General features: G+C 52.9%; 1 protein-coding gene across 3 annotated transcripts; it reads left to right on the top strand.

The window, feature by feature from the left end:
• Nucleotides 1-14: 14 nt before the first annotated feature.
• Nucleotides 15-17,858, top strand: cnksr1 (connector enhancer of kinase suppressor of Ras 1). 3 transcript variants are annotated; one of them, XM_023842513.2, is made up of 21 exons: nt 16-3,516; nt 5,679-5,836; nt 6,125-6,327; nt 6,974-7,058; nt 10,977-11,018; nt 11,131-11,250; nt 11,858-11,917; nt 12,852-12,920; nt 13,185-13,310; nt 13,558-13,619; nt 13,888-14,006; nt 14,276-14,385; nt 14,497-14,530; nt 14,606-14,781; nt 14,910-14,983; nt 15,151-15,222; nt 15,532-15,605; nt 15,769-15,842; nt 16,574-16,676; nt 16,776-16,972; nt 17,142-17,858. In XM_023842513.2, exons 1-21 carry the CDS (start codon nt 3,465-3,467, stop codon nt 17,469-17,471), a joined length of 2,340 nt encoding a protein of 779 aa, XP_023698281.2. In that variant the 5' UTR covers nt 16-3,464; the 3' UTR covers nt 17,472-17,858. The 3 variants fall into 3 exon arrangements, with proteins under 3 accessions (XP_023698283.2, XP_023698282.2, XP_023698281.2); XM_023842515.2 differs by lacking the exon at nt 11,131-11,250 and having other exon boundaries at nt 15-3,516; XM_023842514.2 differs by lacking the exon at nt 11,858-11,917 and having other exon boundaries at nt 15-3,516.
• Nucleotides 17,859-18,827: the final 969 nt, after the last annotated feature.

Raw genomic sequence — 18,827 nt, 5'->3', positions numbered from 1 at the left:
GGTTTTATCTCGTACTGCGGAAACATACAACACGTTTCACCATAATGAAAGCGACTGAATTAAAATGTTAATAAATATTAACATATATATTCATGAATATGCGTGTCATAGTAGGGGCCAGACTCCCGTACTAAATAAGAAGCCCCCAGGCTTATACAATATCAGACGCATATATTTAAATATATTTCCACGTTTAATAACGACGTGAATGGTTTAGCTATATCCACCCATAATCAATCAATCCATCCATCTGTACATTTCCAATTATGAACGATTCAGACTGAGTAACATTCTGGGCCACAAGGCTGGACCATCCTGAATCTCTCTCTCTCTCTCGCTCTCTCTCTCACACACACACACACACACACACTTCTGAACTTTATGGCTTTCAGGTGATATATTCCCCTGTATTAAAAATCTTGCCCATGCACTATCTGAACTACAGACAGAGAATTAAAAACAGATTTAAATGACATTTCTTAGGATCAGGAAAGCAATTTTCAGTTATGAAAAGATTAGCTAATAAAACCAATAAGATAAATCTAATGAATAACTAAGCAGATGCAGGTGGTACCCCTCTGATGGGGTTAAGCACCAAAATCCATCACCAGGCATGTCTGAACCACACCTTTCTTTGCCCGCGGAGGTGCTGGACATATCCCATAATACCTCAGCCATGAAGGCTCACAGCTCAGGTGCTGCTCTTGGGCCGGCGTCCTGTGCCGACGCTGCAGGAACACGTGTAGTGGTGACACCACACCAAGCGTCGTGTGCGCAGAGCGGGTCCACGGTGTCTGCAGCAGCAGAAGCCCATATGGGAGTCCCCCAAAGTGCCAGCGTCCCTCCCCCGTGTGCCGACCACGTGCCGGACTGCACCGGAGGCCCACGATTCCTCCCAAGAGGGAAACACGCCGTCTCGCGTGTATCAGCCGTTATTTCAAGTTTGCCAATCTAAGTAGTTAAGGGTGTGGAGGAAGCCTGAGAGGCGCACATTACTGCCACAGTGAGCGTGTGGCTGGGGGGTAAGCTCATGCCACTGGCCTGTGCCCCTCCAGGACTGTCGAGGAACATTTACACAACCAACAGCAACCCCCTAATCTCTACGGTGGGGGCAGCACCCTCAGTGGAAAGTGACCTCATCCTGCAGGCCATATGTCACAGGTTGTGTGTGTGTGTTTGTGTGTTTTAGGGGGGTGCGCTTTGGCCAGTTCAGAGATAGAGATGCTGTTTGTGTGTATTTGTGACTGTCAGAGAGTGACAGACTGCCAGTGTTTTGCCATAACAGCAGGACTGACAGCATTAAAATGAGAAATTTAACCACATGACAAGTCAATTCAGCAATTTCAGTGTGGTTTAATGGTGTTGGGAAGCCGGCTTTCACGCGTGAGAACCCCCACCCTGCCTTCCTGGAACACGAGGACCAAGCATATGTTCGGACACTCGGAGTACGTGTGCGCGGAGCAGCGAACGCCAAAGCCATCGTGTGCTTTACATACTGGCTGCCGCTTGGCTGCCGCTGTGCAGGCTGCTGCCGTGGGCCCCCGTGTCGCCTCAGATATCAATCTGCTTTAGCAGCTTTTATCTGCCGCTGATCGTCCTGCAGCAGCCTTAGCCTGTTCATGAAGCGGGCTGCTGCCTGCTCAGGGTCACGCTGCCACTTACTCTCATTAATATTCATATTTACATGATGTATAACAAGCAGGAAAACAAAAGGAGTCACCGCTGACGCAAACGACGGACAGCGCCGAGGCCGCCAGAGGAAGGGGAGAGCTGTGACCGTTACCATGTGCGCATGGAAACCATCGTTCCTGCACACCTCATCTTAGTCAGCGAAGACAATTAATCACGGGCCCAGTTATGTGTGGGGTAATTAGACTGCTCACCATCATAGGCCAATGTGAAAATCGGACCACAGCAAAGTGTGAATCATCTTCAGCGCTGAAATTTTAATGAGCATGTCAGCGTCTCTTACAGATCAGTGATGAGCACTGCAGAGTCCGCAGGGAGCAAGTGAAAATGGCTGAGACTGGGCCTTGAGGAGAACACTGCAATGCAGGCCCGGTACCAGGGCCCAGAACGGCTTAAGCGTGCCTCTTTGTCTGACATGTGTGGGGACTATGGTTTCAGCAACATCTGGAGTGAGGACACGTTTGAACATGCAGCAGGAATGGCAAGAATTAGGGTGGAGAGTTATGACGGACCGGTCTTGGCTAGCAGGACGCTTTATTGGAGCGTACCACTGCTGAATCAGTGTGGGGGAGCACCAGCTGCTGTAAATGTAGGGCCGTAAGTTCACAGTCAGTCCATATTCACATCGGTCTGGAAGCTTTTGATGCACCAGCGAGACATTGGGAGAAATAATTACGTAACTGCAAGCTTTCCAAGATCCCCTCCGCTATGTCAGGAATACCTGTCCTCATGTTCTCACAACCCACATTTTTTTTAAATGACTGCTAGGCTCAGGTTTCTCCCTTTATACCAAGATGTGTGTTTGTGGTGAGGCAGGGTGTCTAGCTCTTAAAGGGCACGGCACAGGTCAGGAGTCCATCGGGCTATGCAGGGCAGACCTGTCTCCTCCTCTGTCCCCTTGCCCAGACAGTGTGTGTATTCAGACACATCTCTATCACCTTCTCACCATCTAAGTATTTTTGGCCTACGGTCTAACACTCCCCACCCTTTGACATTAAAGTTGAGGGCAGCAGGGGGCGCCAGATCGCAGCAGGGAGCTTTTCATCTTGCTTTCATTCCTGGGACCCTGGGTGCCTTCAAAGGGGGGGTCCTTCTGATCTGGGCCTGTTTGGACCTGGCTGCTGAGTAGGAGGCAAGGCTGGGTGGTGAAGTTTGCAGCTGGTATTTACCAGCTGTCTCACATCACTGGCACTGCAATTAGATGAAATAATTTATTGCGGATGTCTTTACAGTAGAGAAGAATGATGTTAGATAATCAAGCGTTGATGACCATGCACTCCCATAAAGACCACGGCGCTTACGTTATGGGCGCTGTTTGAAAATGTAATAAATGCCTCCTGGAAAAATGCACCATCAGCATGACCAAGCGGGCTATGAATACGCCTTGTTACGTGCTCCCTGGGGCAGCAGCGTAGCGTGGTTTTAAAAGCGCTCATTATCATATTTTATTCTTGGATGCATTCGTATTTAGCTCGCCTGCTTGGTAAACGCACTCTCGAGAAATTATTCCCACGTGGTCCGGAGGAAGTCAGCTGGGTTAATAAATAAAGTATAAATAAATAAGGCGGGAGTTACTCTGCGCCCACAAAAAGGAGTCCAACCCTGTGGCACTCGCCCTTTTCCCTGCGCGGGTCCCGGAGCCTCCCCTCCCCCGCCTCTGGCCCAGTGTAACGCGGCTCTGCGTGGCCCCTACCTGCCGATGGGAGTGCCCCATCACCAGGAACACCTCGCCCTTCCTCCGCTCTGGGCTTGAGCTTTACTACTTTCCGGGGAGCATGGAGCCCGTCACAGCGTGGAGCCCCGACCGGGTCTGCGAATGGCTGAAAGGTAATAAACCCCGGGATTTTCGGGATTTTAACGCACCATCGAGCGGACAGACCCGTAAGTCGGAGCGCCGCTCGTACTCTGGCGGGGGAGGAATGAGGAAGCGCCGCTCTATCAGGCGTCAGGCTCCGGGACGAAGCGCGCTGCTGCCTCCCGGGACGGTGCTACGCCGGAGCGGCCGTGTCTCAGGCGGATGGCAGCATTAGGAAAGCCGGGGGGCCGGCGGCCGATCCGCGACTGCGGCGAGTAAAAGCGTGAGCCTGCTGAAGGGCGCACCGCGGCGGCGGACATTTCAAAGACATACTGCGGGCTCGGGTTATGGTTAACATGTAAAGGGCTTACTGCGGGTTAGGGGTAAAGGGCTTAGTGGGGCTGTAGCTGTACTGAAAACCTGTAGCTGAAACTTATACCTGAAACCTGTAGCTGTACCTGAAACCTGTATCTGAATCCTGTAGCTGTACCTGAAACCTGTATCTGAATCCTGTAACTGTACCTGAAACCTGTACCTGAAGCTATACTTATTGCTGTATCTACTTTAACCCGCCCCCGCAAGCATGAGCTTCGTTTATGTGCTGTTTCAGTAGAATGAGCACACATATTTTACTTTATTCTTCTGTTTTGTTTTTATAAGAACACACATGGAGCTTCCTGAAGGAGCCCGGCTCGTTGCTCGGATACGGAATTAAATGAATTCCCTTTCCGATAATTAAGGCGCCCCCGCCCCCTGTGAAATACCCAAACACGCCGGCGGCCCTTTCGTCACTCCCCGGTGGCCATCCTCTTCATTGACCCACATGCCTTACAGACTTTCAGCTTCCGTCTGTTATAATAAAACAAACGTATGCAAGTTTCATGTATAATGTTCCAGTTTAACGGGGGGATTAATAAACGCACATTGCTGATTGTGTCAGCCTGCTTTCTGGCTGAGATATATAATAAATATTGTAATACTCTAAATTTCTAAAGTTTTATTCTAATATTACTAATAAGGGTTAGCTAATAGTCAGATGATGTGAAATGTCAGTGTGTAGCTTTTGAGTGATGCCCTGTCTTTATCAGTGACAGAGCGGGCCTGGTCAGTCCTGGGAAGTAGCTCTGGTTTTCTTGCTTCCTCTGTGGCTGGATTGCTGCATTACCCACGTTCTGCTCCCTGGCGTGGAGATATCACAGCCGTGCTGCTGTTTGAGTCTGCAGACCCCGCTGTACAGGGCCTTGCGGGCCCCGTGTGCAGCCCTTTCCCCGGACCACCCCCCTGAAATGAGCACCCGCCAGGAGCACACACCCCAAAGCTGCTTACTCCCTATGCCTGGCTGTCTTGACTTTATGTCTAAGTTTGTTTGTAATTTGCATGTCTTTATCTTTGTTTTCATTTTATTCTATTTATTGTTGTATGTTTAATTGTACAGTCTATGCTACCACCTGCACCAAAACAAACTCCTTTGTGCCTTTTGTACTTGCCGAATAAAGCATCCTAACTATGTTTCTAATCCTAACTCTGACCCTGATTCTGATTCTAATCCTAACTCTGACCCTGATTCTGATTCTAATCCTAACTCTGACCCTGATTCTGACTCTAATCCTAACTCTGACCCTGATTCTGACTCTAATCCTAACTCTGACCCTGATTCTGACTCTAATCCTAACTCTGACCCTGATTCTGACTCTAATCCTAACTCTGACCCTGATTCTGACTCTAATCCTAACTCTGACCCTGATTCTGACTCTGACCCTGTTTCTGTTTCTAATCCTAACTCTGACTCTAATTATCTGTCCCTAGCATGTCCCTTGTTTGAGATCTGACAGCTTTCACAGCCACGGTCAGGGAGGCCCCCGGACCGGCATATGTCACACATCCCAGGAAAAGCGTCCTGTCTTAGCATGTCCACATGCAGGCCAGGCCAGATAGTTCTCTTATCACAGAGTTTTCAAGCTGGGTTTTAGGGTTAATACTGCAGTAGAGGGGTAATGAAGACATACAACAGAGCAGGGCTGTGTCTCAGTGGTTTCCAAAGTACATAAAACGGAACCGAAAAGGGGACCCCTGCATTAAATTCACAGGCTTCACACACTGGTGCAGATATTGAGCAGAAACCTAGAAGCAGGTGGGGCCTGCATTGTGGTATGTGATGCACCAGGGGGCGCTCCTGCTCTGCCTTTCTCCATAGGCCTGGAGGCCTCGCTGCAGCAGTATCCTTTCCAGGAGTGGCAGCTGTCAGGCCAGGAGTTGCTGACTCTTTCCTACCGGGAGCTGGAGCAGCTGGGCGTGAAGAGGATTGGCCACCAGGAGCTCATCCTGGACGCCGTGGAGAAGCTGTGCTCACTGGTAGGGGTCAGCTCTGTGGAGGGACAGGGAGAGAGGAGCTGAGGGTCGCTGTAGGTTGGGGTTTTCTGCTGATCAGTGCGTTTGTGGGTGGCCTGGGTAATGACAGTGTGGGATGTGGGCAGCTAGGGGGCGCTGCTTCACCTTCATCTTTTATTCTGCATCTGTAACAGTCATTTCTTTATTTATTTATATGTAACGTTGCTGAGGCTGACTAACCAGATGCACTGCGATCTGCCCCGCCCCTCTAAACGCTCTCCTTCTCTTATCTTTGTGCCCGTCTCTGCACAGACGTATAGCATGCCTGAGGAGAGCCTGCGCAGCCTGACGGAAAAACTGCGCACCGTGGCGCACTCGCTGCTGATGGGGATCCAAGGCCGATGGAAGGTGAAGTCCTACAGTGGTCACAGTGCCACCAAGCTGCCCACTGCGGTACTGCAGGCCCTCCTTGACGTCATTTTGGCGGCCAAGGGCCTCTTCTCCCTACTGAACAGGTAAGGAGTGGTTCTCCGTCCGTCCGTGCAGGTGGGGGTAAGGCACCTCTTTACCTGTGGGGAGGCAGGGGGATCGGGCGGGAGCTGAGCTCCCACCTCTACTTCCCTGCCTGCTGGAGTTCTGCCGCCCCCGCCCCCACATCCTTCCCATCAGTGTTTCACTCCTCAGACCGTTTCCGCAGGCTCGGGTCTGTCATGATCTCACAGGGAGCCGGTCCGCCTGCCTTAGTGCTCCAGCTGCTAAGCGCCTCTCTCCCAATCCCACCTCCTGTATCATTTTTTTTGACTATGCTGCATGTTTGCTGTTTTTCTGGCTGCTTGGAATAATCATGTTTTTTTTGTGAATAAACATGTAACGCATAACAAAAGACAACCTGCAAGAGACAGACAGCGGCTCAGAGTGAAGGGACGTTGACAAGCTTCATGCTGTGACTCAGACAGGCTGTGTTATGGAAACCTAACCGTAACCTAAAGGTTCCTGGCCTGGTCTCTTAACTGCAGTGCGTGACTAGCAGCTCCGCTGGCTTTGACCGGAGTCTGGTTCAGCCCTCTGGTGGCACTTTGCTCCTCTCTGATATGCCCCTTCCACTGGCCTCATGCTGCTTGCTGATTGGTTGTAGCCGCTCACACTGGACATATGTCGTAGGTACCACTTTGCTGAGCTCTGCAGCCGTTTCGACAGCCGGGACATCCTGAGCCAGTGCCAGGAGCTGGGCAGCGTGGTGCATAAGGTGAGTGTATCCCCAGTGTACCACCTAGAGGCCCCCGTGAGCTGAGGTCACATGATGGCTGGGTGCCACTCTCCAGTCCTGTAACATGGATCAAGAGATTAGCTCAATCTAAAAACAAAGGCTGCCTCATTTATAATATGACGAACTGTTGGACTGGATGCTGTGATGATGGTGCTGACCTCACTGCCAGTTTTGATTGGATGATGTGATGTGATGACGGTGCTGACCTCGCTACTAGTTTTGATTGGATGATGTGATGACGATGCTGACCTCGCTGCTAGTTTTGATTGGATGATGTGATGACGGTGCTGACCTCGCTGCTAGTTTTGATTGGATGCTGTGATGCCATTACTTATCATGTAAAATTTATATGAGAAGAAAATGAGAAACTTCGACAAACAGTCAGTAAGGAGCATTGTTTGAGCCCACATATCAGCCCATCGCATCCAGAAATGAACGCATTTCCAAGTAAACCTGTGTAGTCTTTTAACAAAGTACAACCTATAAACGCACTTCAAGGTTGAGTTTGCAGAGCAAGCCGCCTGCTACCGGTCTGATATACGGGGGTTGGACAATGAAACTGAAACACCTGGTATTAGACCACGATAACTTATTAGTATGGTGGCCGATACAGCATCACTTCATCTTGGGAAAGGCAGATGCGCGTCCTGTACAGTAGCCAGAGGGATTTGAGCCATTGCTCTGGCAGATGACAGTGGCCAGGTCACTATGTGATGCTGGTGGAGGAAGACATTTGCTGACTCGCTCCTCCAAAACACCCCAAAGTGGCTCAGTAATATTGTACAGGCCATGGGAGATGTTTAACTTCACTTTCATGTTCATCGGACCACTCTGTCAGCAGTCTTGCCGTGTGTATTGGTGCATTAGCATCCTGATACACAGCACCACTGTCAGGGTTTGAAGGTTTCTGGTCTCCCAGAATGGGTTGGTAGTCTTTGGCAGTGACGCCCCCATCTAGAACAAGTAGTGGGCCTAGGGAATGCCATGATGTAGCAGCTCAAACCATCATCGATCCACCCCTGTGCTGCACTCTGGCTATGCAACAGTCTGGGTGGTGAGCCTCCTTGGGGCTTCTCCACACCGTAACTCTCCTGCATGTGGGAAAGACCGTGAAGATGTTCTCATCAGAGAACAAAACATGTTTACATTGTCCACAGCCCAAGATTTACCCTGCTGATGCCATTGAAGCACGAGTGACCAAAGGTTTGGCTACAGCAGCCTGATATATGAATATTGACCTTGCGGAGCTCCTGATGAACAGTTGTGGTACAAACTGGAGAGTTTTTAATTCTGCAGTAAGTTGGCAGCTATGGTTTCATGTTTTTATGGGATGGTGCCCAGTATTGGCCCAGTGTTTCTCCCAGTATATCCCAGTTACAATCCGGCTCCCTCCCCCGTATTAAGCTTGGCACTCAGGACAGAAGGCCAGAATCTGATGCTGTATGTTTGTTGCTGTTCGCTGCAGTCCGCTCTCTTGTTTCGAGTTGAGTTACATGCTGTGGCCACGGTCAATGCAAGCTCCCTCCTCCTGTGCTTACGGTTCAGTTCCTCTCTGGCTCTGTAGCCGACCGAGGCGGGTCTCAGAGCAAAGAGGAAGGTGCTTTCAGTGCCTGAGTGTGTTAGTGCGTGCATGCCTTCATCCTGAGAGTGCACGGAAGACAAGGCAAGGCGGGTAAGACTGGGAAGAAGGGGGGGTTGGGGGAGAGAGGGAAGGAGAGAGAGAGAGAGAGAGAGAGAGAGAGAGAGAGAGAGCGAGCGAGCGAGCGCGCGACACTGTTGTGCCCGGCTGCCACGCTCTGCTGTGCATGACTGTGAAGCTGCAGCTAGCACAGCTGAGCTGTGACCCGGCACGCTCACTCCAGCGAGGTCCAGCTGACTCGGGCACACGCCCGCCACTGCTCGGGACTCCGCACACAGGTACAGTGCCCGTGAAGTGGGGGCGGTCACATTTTGCCAATCCCCGTGTCTCTGTATGTGTGTGTGTCTGTATCTGTGTGTGCAAGGGGGCTCCCCAGAAGGTCTTCCTGTGTACTCGGACGTCTCGGGGCCTGTGCGAGCTGCTCAGCCTGACAGAGCACGCCGGAGGCTGCCGGGGCATGAAGCCCAGCCTTGGGCTCCCAGATGCATGCAGGGTGTGTGGCCGTGATGGAGTCTGGGCACCTGCTGTCCTGCGCCTTTACTGAAGCCCATTGTCTGCGCGGTTCCTGTTTTTCCCTTTTTGCGCCCCTTCCCTCACACGCCGATTCTGCTGCTTCACATTGTTTTACAGTTTAGTGGCATCCGGCGACGGATGGTGTGCCCAGGGACGGGGTGGGGGGGACAGAACATTAAACCTGGGGGCGTGGTGATTGAGGGGGTGGGGCTTGGCACTCAGAGCAGGTGACCTGCCCTTCAGTGTGGAAAACACACCATGTGCCGTCATGTGCAGATCTGCAGTCAGCAGGAGGCCGCTTAAATGGTAATAGTGAGGCCGGTGGGGGGGGGGTTGTGACCTAAATTCCTTGCAGGGCGGTGTTGAGATGTTATATTTAACAGCAGCGGAGAACGAGAGAAAGAGACGTAACCAAAGCCGGTTATCATTACTTCTTTGGCCTGGATTATCGGAGTCAGTGTAACCAGGTAAAGACACACCAGGGATTAGAAGATGCCATGGGAGCGCAGGGAGTGTTCAGGGAGGCGCAGGCTGGTTCCATGGCGTCTCCTCAAGCCACTCCTCCTCAAGCGGCTCCTTCCCACCCACCTCCCTTCACCTCAGATGCTCCTGTCTGTGGCCCAGAGCAGCGTGAAGGTTACCGCTGCCCTGGAGGGAGAGGATGTGATCCCCAAAAGGGGATGTGGTGTGGTCCAGAGGGCGGAAGGCGACCCACGTGCGTGGTGCTGACCTTTGAGGTGCCCAGCCCCCCTGTGCTGCCGCCGCCCCTGTGGCAGAGGCGATAGGGTTTCTGGCACAGGTGCCGGCCCCAAGTCATACACCCTTCTTTGCTGTTTAATTCAGGCGCGTCTCTCTGTGTTGGGGGGTGGAGCGGTACATTCTCTGGGAGTGTCTCCAGTTTCTGCAGCTGTCAGACATCCCTAGGCGTGGGCTCTGCCCCCGAATGCCTGCATCTCAGGTGACGCACTGAACCCTCTGCCTGTATCTGCTCCCTGAGGGCAGCCTGGAAACGGCCTGCTGTCCTGTCGTAGCTTAGCAGATAGACGAGGGTTATGTTGAGGTGATGCAGTGAGTGGTGGCCCAACTGGTCACAGGTTCAAGACCTAGCTGTCTGTGTGTAACGGGAGAGCAGTGCTGTGTCAGCGTGGGTCCGCACTTCTGTCCCATTACCTCATAGGTCACAGGTCGTCTTTGGTCCTCTGCCTGCCAATCGGGAAGCTTCTGAGGTCACAGGGGAGCTCAGGTGCTGCTTGAAGGTGAAGGGGTACTTCACTCATGGGATATGATGCGAACCCTGGTTACGCTCCCATCTCCCCCCCCGCATTACGGGCCAGTTCTCACACGTCACTTGCGCGTGAACCAGTCTGCAGGGCTCTGGGGGTGGGGCTGATGTGGAGGCCACCAGCGTGTGACGGCACCGCAGGGGGGATGTGAGGTAGGGGGGATGTGAGGTGGGGGGGCGGGGGTATGGCTGGCACTTTGGTGTCCCAAAGTGGACACAGCACCGTTTCTGGCCGGAGCCCAGAGAGCGGCTGGATGGGGACGGGGATGTCACCTGCGGCAGGTCACTGAGGACACGCTGACCTGTTACTTGTTGAGTCTCAGCCTGATCACCACCCTCTGCCATGTGACCTGTGGCACTGATCTCACTGGCCCCGCCCCTTTGCAGGCCCCACCCCTTCCTGGCCGGCATGCCCCGCCAAGCACGTGGGACATGTGCTCATGTCTTCTCCTGTCCTTCACAGGATGTCACAGTGTATGAACGGGAGAAGGACCTCATCTCCATCGTGAGTATCAGCTGGCCGTGACCACAGAGATGGTGATGCTGCTGCTGGGTGCCTGCTGCACACACGGCCGCACACTCTCACCCCGCCTCTCTTACCCCTGTCCACGCCGCAGTGTCGCCATCTAGTGGACATTTGTGATAACATCCTGAGCAGCAGCCCCGAGGACCTACTCAGCCACACTGTCCACCTTGAGAGCGTACAACTGGTGCCTGTTTCCCCTGGCGACCAGCTGGTATTGCCCCCGTGCCCCCCCCCCCGCTCCACCTGTCGGTCTCTGGCTTTTCTGTACCCTGTCCTGAGCTTTTCACCCTTTCTCTCGCTGCTCTTTGGGGTCGTGCTTTTTAGCTAGGGGGACACATTTGGTGGCCTGTCTTTGCAGCTCTGCAGTGCCCCCTGTTGGTTAGTCCCAAACATCACTAATATCATTTGAATGTTAACCTTCCATACACTCTTCTACCAGTGAAATGCTTCAATTCACATTGCTGCCTGGTGTGTTGCCATAGCAACACCATGCATACCATGTCATTTGCATTGTTGGTTGGTACTTCACCATAGTGACACTACGCTTCCCATGTTATTCTTATTGGCGGCCGTTATGTCGGCGTGCATGGGGAGGGCCCCTGTGTACCAGAATCACTTGCCGCCTCACTTGCCTGTCTCTGTTCTGTCCGTTTTCTTTCTATCCCCTGCAGAGGTAAATGGATGGATGGATGCAATCACCTTTTAAAATGAAATGTAAACAATATTAATTATGAATACAGTGCATAATGATCATTTTAGAGAATTATTGTTGGCAGAATGTAACAAAAGGCAGTGAAGCTCCTTTTTTGCCTCCCCAGGGAATTGAAATCACCACCACAAGCTCGGGGGGTCACTACATCACGGGCACGACCTCTGAGGTCAGACAGCCTTTAATGACACATACTCCTCTTAAGTGTCCCTTTATTGTGTTCGTTAACCCTTCTTATCTAACCCATCTCATCTATGGTCATGTGGTTTAGTTCAGACTATGATGATGATGATCGCATGTTTGGGCACATTAACTAATTGCATGTGCCAGAATTTTTAAATAACGTTCCATGATTTAACTCCATGTTCTAAAATGTTATACTGTTCTTAATGTTATAGTGTATGATCATTATTAACTGACTACCCTGATTTCCACGTTCTAGAATGTTAGCTGACCGTTCATGTTTAACATTGTTGCCACTGAACATTGTATGAAATGAACACTGATGCATTTGAGTGCCACCCAGCTGGTCATTTTTCTGCTTCCATGTTCACTCAAGTTGGCCTCTGGAGGTGAAGCCTTAACCCTGCCCTCCCAGTTAGAAAACTGCTGCGCCTCTTTTTTTCTGTTATTTTTTTCATGGGGGAGGCCTTGCTCACGGCTCTCACTGTGTGGGTTCTCTGTTTGGAGTAAACCCCCTGCACTTGTTTAGCACAGAGGACAAAAACCACCAGTTTGCAAAGGCAACAGCAAGTAAACTCTGTATATTATACAGTATATGTATATTTCAAATGCAGGGTATAAATTCTTACAAAATAAATACAGGTGTTACTTTGTAAATATGTATCTATAAAAGTGTGAATGTCATAGTTATTGTGTTTTTAATCCTCACCGAGTCTTCAAAAAGAAAAATGTCTATAAATCGCTGCCCCCCTTTTTGTGGGAGGGGAATGGCCCAGTTCCCGCGTGCCCACTGTGTGCGTAAGGGGGACCCGCGTGCCCGCGGTGTGCCATATAGCAGCTGTATGCTAACTTCAGCAGATTGTGTTTTGTGGGGAATGGTTTCCCTGCTGACACACGTCTGTTCCCCCCCCCCCCCCCAGTCGCCTGCCGAGTTCTGCGAGGGGATCCTAGTTGGGGACGAGGTGATCCAGGTCAACGATCAGATAGTGGTGAGTGGTGCCCAGCTGACCTGTAGCCGTGGAGTTTCTCAGGCCTCAGAGGGAATCGAAATGTGGGCGGGAGGAGGGTGGTGCTGTTGAGGATGATGAGGATGGTAAAGATGGTGGTGATGGTGCTGGTGAGGATGATGTCTCCGGCTGGGCCTCTGTGTCATGCTTTATATCGACACATGCCACTTCATCCTGGGCTTGTCCCTGACTGGTCGATGGCAGGCCAGATATATCTCCCAGAATGCTCTCTGGTGGTATCTTCAGGTGGGCTGGAGCCGGGCTAACCTGGTGCGGAAGCTGCAGGAGAAGCCCAGTGGAGTTACCCTGGTCCTGAAGAAAGTTCCGGTGTCCAGGAGGCAGGAGAGGGTGACTGGTCCAGCCCCCACCGAGGTAAGCGGGGGAGGGAGGGGGTTCTCCTCCTAGTGCCCTGACCGTTGGGATTCACGGTTGTTCCCATGGTGACTCCCTGCTCTGTGTAAACCGTTGCCATGCCTGGGAAGCACAGTCTGCACGCTTGGCGCGGCTTCTCATCCCGAGGGACACGTCCCCATGCCCTGCCGGTGCAACCCGGCTTTCTGTTTGTGGAGAGCGTGTGCAGAGCGAGCAGCCTGAAACCGTGCGCTCTCCCTGTCTGCAGGACGAGGAGCACCCCTCTCTGCTGGGCCGGGTCACGGCCTCCGTGCGCTCCCTCTCCTTCAGGTCAGTACCGCCTCCTTGTTTGTTTTTCGCCTCATGAACGGAGCTGGCCTCTCCTGTCAGATGGCGCCCTTAAACGGGTCACTGCCAGCACCCGTGAGGCATCCCCCGGGTGCTTTCCAAGTCTGGGGGGACAGCACTCCATCAGCGCCGGACCAGAGGGGTCTCTGGGAGATGTGCTGGCAGCATTTCTGTGGAATATGTTAGGAATGTGCTCTGTGCTCATATGGGAGTGCAGCTTCACCTCCCACCGTGTGCGGCTGCTCCGCAGGGCCGCGGTCCAAGCCACGGACGCCACAGGATCCATGGGCCAGGAGGAGTCGGAACTGGCGTTTGACAGCACACAGCCGGGGAACTCCCCTGACCTCCCAGCACTCACCTGCTATACAGGTGTGGCTCCGGAGGGTGAGGGGGGGGGGGATGGGGCTCACTGCTCTTGTGTACAGTTCCCTATAACTGAAGGAAAGTGAGATTGTAGGTGTGGCTTCATGAGTCTGTGGGTGTGTTTGTTCCTGTACAACGAGTCTGATAGGACAGCAGGTATCACCATGTCATCAACTGCTTGTGGATATCATTGGTCAGTGGCCACATACCAATGTCACAAGCCCTCCCCCCCCCCCCCCCGATAAATGACACCTGTGGGACTGATTCCCTTACAGCCCGGGACGGGGACGAGGACAGCACTGCCGAAGGAGACCACCCGCTGGAAGCCTCAGCCAGAACTGGCCGGGGAAGCGTAAGCTCCTGCCCAGAGATGACCAGAGAGAAGGTCAGGAATCGTGGGGGGGAGGGGGGGGTATGACAAAGATGGAGTGGTAATAATGACAGATTTGGACTTAACAGGGGTGAAGATGGTGACGGTCTCTAATGCATGTTTTAGGATGGAAGCCAAGCCAAGAAGTCCAGCATGAAAGGTAGGAGTGGCTGTCTGGGGGGGCCGCAGTGACCCCTGGGGAGTGCATCCTCGCGTGACCATCCTCCGCCAACAGGCACACGCACAGCCATGAGCCGCCGCCGCGTTTCCTGCCGTGAGCTGGGCCGGGCCGACTGCGATGGCTGGCTCTGGAAGAAGAAGAAAGAGAGCGGAGTCTTTCTCACCTCCAAGTGGCAGCGGTTCTGGTTTGTGCTGAAGGGTCCCACGTTGTACTGGTACACCAGCCAGCAGGTGAGGACGAGGAGGAAATGCTGTTGTCATGGGGACAGGGTGACACGCCGATTGAGTGATGCCGGGACGTGGTGTCATGGGGACAGGGTGACAATGGGGACAGGGTGACAGGGATGCCTGTCTTTCAGGAGGAGAAGGCAGAGGGTCTGGTGAAGATCCCCAGCTACAGCATCGAGAGCGCAGGCGAGCACAAGAGGAAATAGTAAGTGTGATGCCCTGGGTCCACCGCACTCTGCTCGTTTGTGATGCCCCCCAGAGGATGTCGCTGGTTAGAACACTGTAGCTAATCTAAAGAGGCCCAGATAGGCTTTATCCCCTCATCTCCGCCCCCCTCCTCAATCTCACCGCTTGCCCTCCCTCTGTTCCTAGTGTCTTTAAAGTGTGCCACCAGCGCTTCCAGACGTTCTTCATCGCTGCAGACAACGTCAATGACATGAGCAAGTGAGTGCCCCTCCCCACTGAGCCACACATCCCCCCACCCCCTAATACCCCCAGCGGACAGGGCGTTTTTTTCCCCCGGTGTTCCATCAAGCATGTAAATGCAAATACAATCCGGGACTAAGGAGGGTGTTTTTACAGCACATGCCCAGCTTATTGGCCAGTGCCCTTTTGTGAGAGGAGAGTGAGGGAGGGGCGTAGAGGTCTCAAAGCCCCCAGTTTAAGGGAGTGCGGGCTTACTGACAGATTGGCTCCACCCATTAAAGACACAGCAGCGTCTTTCTGTCCCTGATGGGTTTCTCTCTCCTACAGGTGGATTAACTGCTTAATAACAGCGATTCAGAAGTATAAGAAGCTTCACAAGGACCCCCCCAACAGTGAGAACGGTACGGGTGCTTGGTGATTTCTTAGCGAAGCCAGGGAGCTCTCAGGTCTGGAAGCATTTTTTGGGGTGGTGCTTGACTGTTTGCAGTGTGCATAAGAGGTTGAATGTGTACCATGAGAAGAGCAAAGCTGACTCACCCTGTTCTGCTGCCCCCTGCTGGACAGAGTGCTACAGTGAAACTGAACCCGAAGATGAGGGTTCCTCCTCCCCACGAAGCCAAAGGAAAAGGGGAAACGCGGTGAGTGTTATGATAAAGCTCTATAAAACACAGGGGGGCATATCTGTACTGCAGAGCGCTATAAGGTACGGGGGGGCTTGTCTGTACTGCGGAGCGCTATAAGGTACGGGGGGGGGTGTCTACTGCGGAGCGCTATAAGGTACGGGGGGGCGTGTCTGTACTGCGGCGCGCTATAAGGTACGAGGTGGCATGTCTACTGCGGAGCGCTATAAGGTACGGGGGGGCGTGTCTGTACTGCGGAGCGCTATAAGGTACGGGGGGGCATGTCTGTACTGCGGAGCGCTATAAGGTACGAGGGGGTGTGTCTGTACTGCGGAGCGCTATAAGGTACGGGGGGGTGTGTCTGTACTGCGGAGCGCTATAAGGTACGGGGGGGTGTGTCTGTACTGCGGAGCGCTATAAGGTACGGGGGGGTGTGTACTGCGGAGCGCTATAAGGTACGAGGGGGCTTATCTGTACTGCGGAGCGCTATAAGGTACGAGGGGGCTTGTCTGTACTGTGGAGCGCTATAAGGTATGGGGGGGTGTGTACTGCGGAGCGCTATAAGGTACTGGGGGGCCTGTCTGTACTGAGGAGCGCTATAAGGTACGAGGGGGCTTGTCTGTACTGCGGAGCGCTATAAGGTACACCATAAAATAGAGACCTGGGTCTATACCGTGGAGCCTAGGGCAGCAGAACATACCATGTTACACATCTTAGCCTGATGAGAGATGTTCACTTTTCTGCCATAGAAACCCGAGAGTCACACCCTGCCCAAGTCGAAAGGGAGGAAGATGAAGGAGTCAGGGCCGAGCCCGGTATTTTCTCCCAGCACTGGGCACAGCAAAGCTTCCGGTAGGAGTCACTTAAGTGCCCCTCCCCGAGGGAGGCAGCAGGTTGTAGTGCCCCAGGTCAAAGTGCCAGTCTCACCTTGTGCCTCTTTGCTGCCCCAAGTTGCTGCGGTTGCAGGGCCGACCGAGGACGAGATGGGCATGCTGCTCTACCAGCTGAAGGAGGGCGGGGTCTCTATCACCGGTCAGACGCAGCCACTGACTCACGACCACTTCCGGAGGTCCTTCATTCGGCGCAACAAGAACCCCATCATCAACGAGAAGGCACATTCCCTGCGGGCCCTTCAGAGCACGCTCAAGGCAAGGCCACTGCCAACCTCTGTCCTGGTGGGGGGCACCGGGTCCTGGGGGCATCGCCGAGCTGTAGAGCTCCTTAATTTAGCAGTGTCTGTAGGATCAGAGCTTAATTGACTGGTGTCAGTGGATGGTGGTGTCGGTGCCTAACTGACCCGCACTGCTGGTCTTCCAGGCAAAAGAGGCTGAACTTCAGGTGATTAACTTTGTCCTGGAGGATAGCAGCCTGACCGCTGACAAGTTCCGCCAGTGGAAGGAATGTCACGAGGACCTTTTCCAGGAGATTGAGAGGCTGTCCATGAACAGGAGCCAAGGGCAGGCCCAGGCACAAGCCCAGAACCCCGAGGGCAGCCAGGAGAACAGTGCCACGGAGCAGCATGTTTCCGGGGTCAGGCTGAGCTATGGGGAGCAGCTGGTGGATCCAGAGGACAGCGGGAGCCCTGCCTCGGGTCCGGAAGGGAGGCCGGACGGGCCTTCAGGGTCCTCCGAGTCCTTCTACATCTGAGCCACATGCAGTTGTGCATGGTGATGCGTATGCAGCTCCCCCTAGGGGTGGCCAAGGTGGCGTGCAGCCAGGTGTGCCGACAAAGGACTGAACAAGTGACTAACAGCCTCCCGCTTTAGATGTGACGTTTGCCTGCCTCCGGGGGGCGCTCACTTTCACAAAATTAAATTCACTTAATATTTATCTGCCCACAGAGAAATCTGGTCATGTACTGGGTTACAGGTTTTGTCTTAGAGTAAAATATTTTTGCATAAACTGAATATTAATAATATTATTGTGTATATAAAAATGTGAATACTGATTTTATACTTGGACAAAAAAAAAACTTCTGATGTACGAAAATTACCTCATTAGGATTCTGCCACGTGTAAATACTGTTCGCTTAGAGCTTGTCTTGTTGTTTTTCTTAAATTTTTTTTAATCATTTGTTGGGTCATTGCCACCCCTACCTGAATTTGAAAGGCAGGGACAAGAGACTCATTTGCTGTCATGTGACAAATGGAGAAGAGGCTGAGGTAATGGGGCTAGGGATGCTGGAGGAGGTCCTGCACTCATCTTGGAGGGAGGAGGTCCTGCGCTCGTGCTGGAGGGAGGAGGTCCTGCGCTCCTCTTGGAGGGAGGAGGTCCTGCGCTCCTCTTGGAGGGAGGAGGTCCTGCGCTCGTGCTGGAGGGAGGAGGTCCTGCGCTCCTCTTGCTGGGACGTTGGTATCACCAAGATGTCTGTTCAGTCGGAGCGCTTTCAGCAGCCTGTCTGTGCTGCAGTTCCTCCTACATGCTACGATTGTACATTGGGTTGCCATCTGTCCCTTACAGTATGGGATCGTTCCATATTGGAAGAACTGCTGCATCCATAATATACGGGGTGATGCTGTATTATAGGGGACAGGTGCCGACCCTAACGACACCTATGACTATACCTGAATAGAGGCTCATGCTTCCAGAATATTTTGAGTAATTTTTTTACTGAATTCTCCCACTTTAATATTAGTCTATGAAGGTGGAATACACAGATGTACAGTGGTTGTATCTAAAATGCTGCCCAGCCTATGAGCCTCACCTTGAATGCCATACAATCCATGTGGTGTCACATGACACATGGCGTTCATCCTCATGCAGTCCCCTGGATGCAGCTGTGATGTGCTGCTCACATGTGCCTGGATTTTCTTTGGGTTTCTCTTTCAGCACCATTTCTGTGACACAGGGCAGAAGGCTGAGGAGCTGGGAGAGCGGGGTGGTGAGGAGCTGGGAGAGCGGGGTGGTGAGGAGCTGGGAGGGCAGAAGGCTGAGGAGCTGAGAGCGGGGTGGTGAGGAGCTGGGAGGGCAGACGGCTGAGGAGCTGGGAGAGCGGGGTGGTGA

Source organism: Paramormyrops kingsleyae, chromosome 14, assembly GCF_048594095.1.
Source record: "Paramormyrops kingsleyae isolate MSU_618 chromosome 14, PKINGS_0.4, whole genome shotgun sequence".
In the NCBI taxonomy this organism is placed as follows: domain Eukaryota; kingdom Metazoa; phylum Chordata; class Actinopteri; order Osteoglossiformes; family Mormyridae; genus Paramormyrops; species Paramormyrops kingsleyae.
Note: the sequence above shows the minus strand (reverse complement) of the source record. Positions and strands in the feature narration are given on the sequence as shown.

What these genes read in the sequence shown, in the direction of transcription:
- cnksr1 (XM_023842513.2), top strand. Translation starts at nt 3,465, where the DNA reads ATGGAGCCCGTCACAGCGTGGAGCCCCGACCGGGTCTGCGAATGGCTG. An exon ending in AGGTCAACGATCAGATAGTG is followed by an intron (nt 12,921 to 13,184) that starts GTGAGTGGTGCC and finishes TGGTATCTTCAG; the next exon opens with GTGGGCTGGAGCCGGGCTAA. An exon ending in CTGGTCCAGCCCCCACCGAG is followed by an intron (nt 13,311 to 13,557) that starts GTAAGCGGGGGA and finishes CCCTGTCTGCAG; the next exon opens with GACGAGGAGCACCCCTCTCT.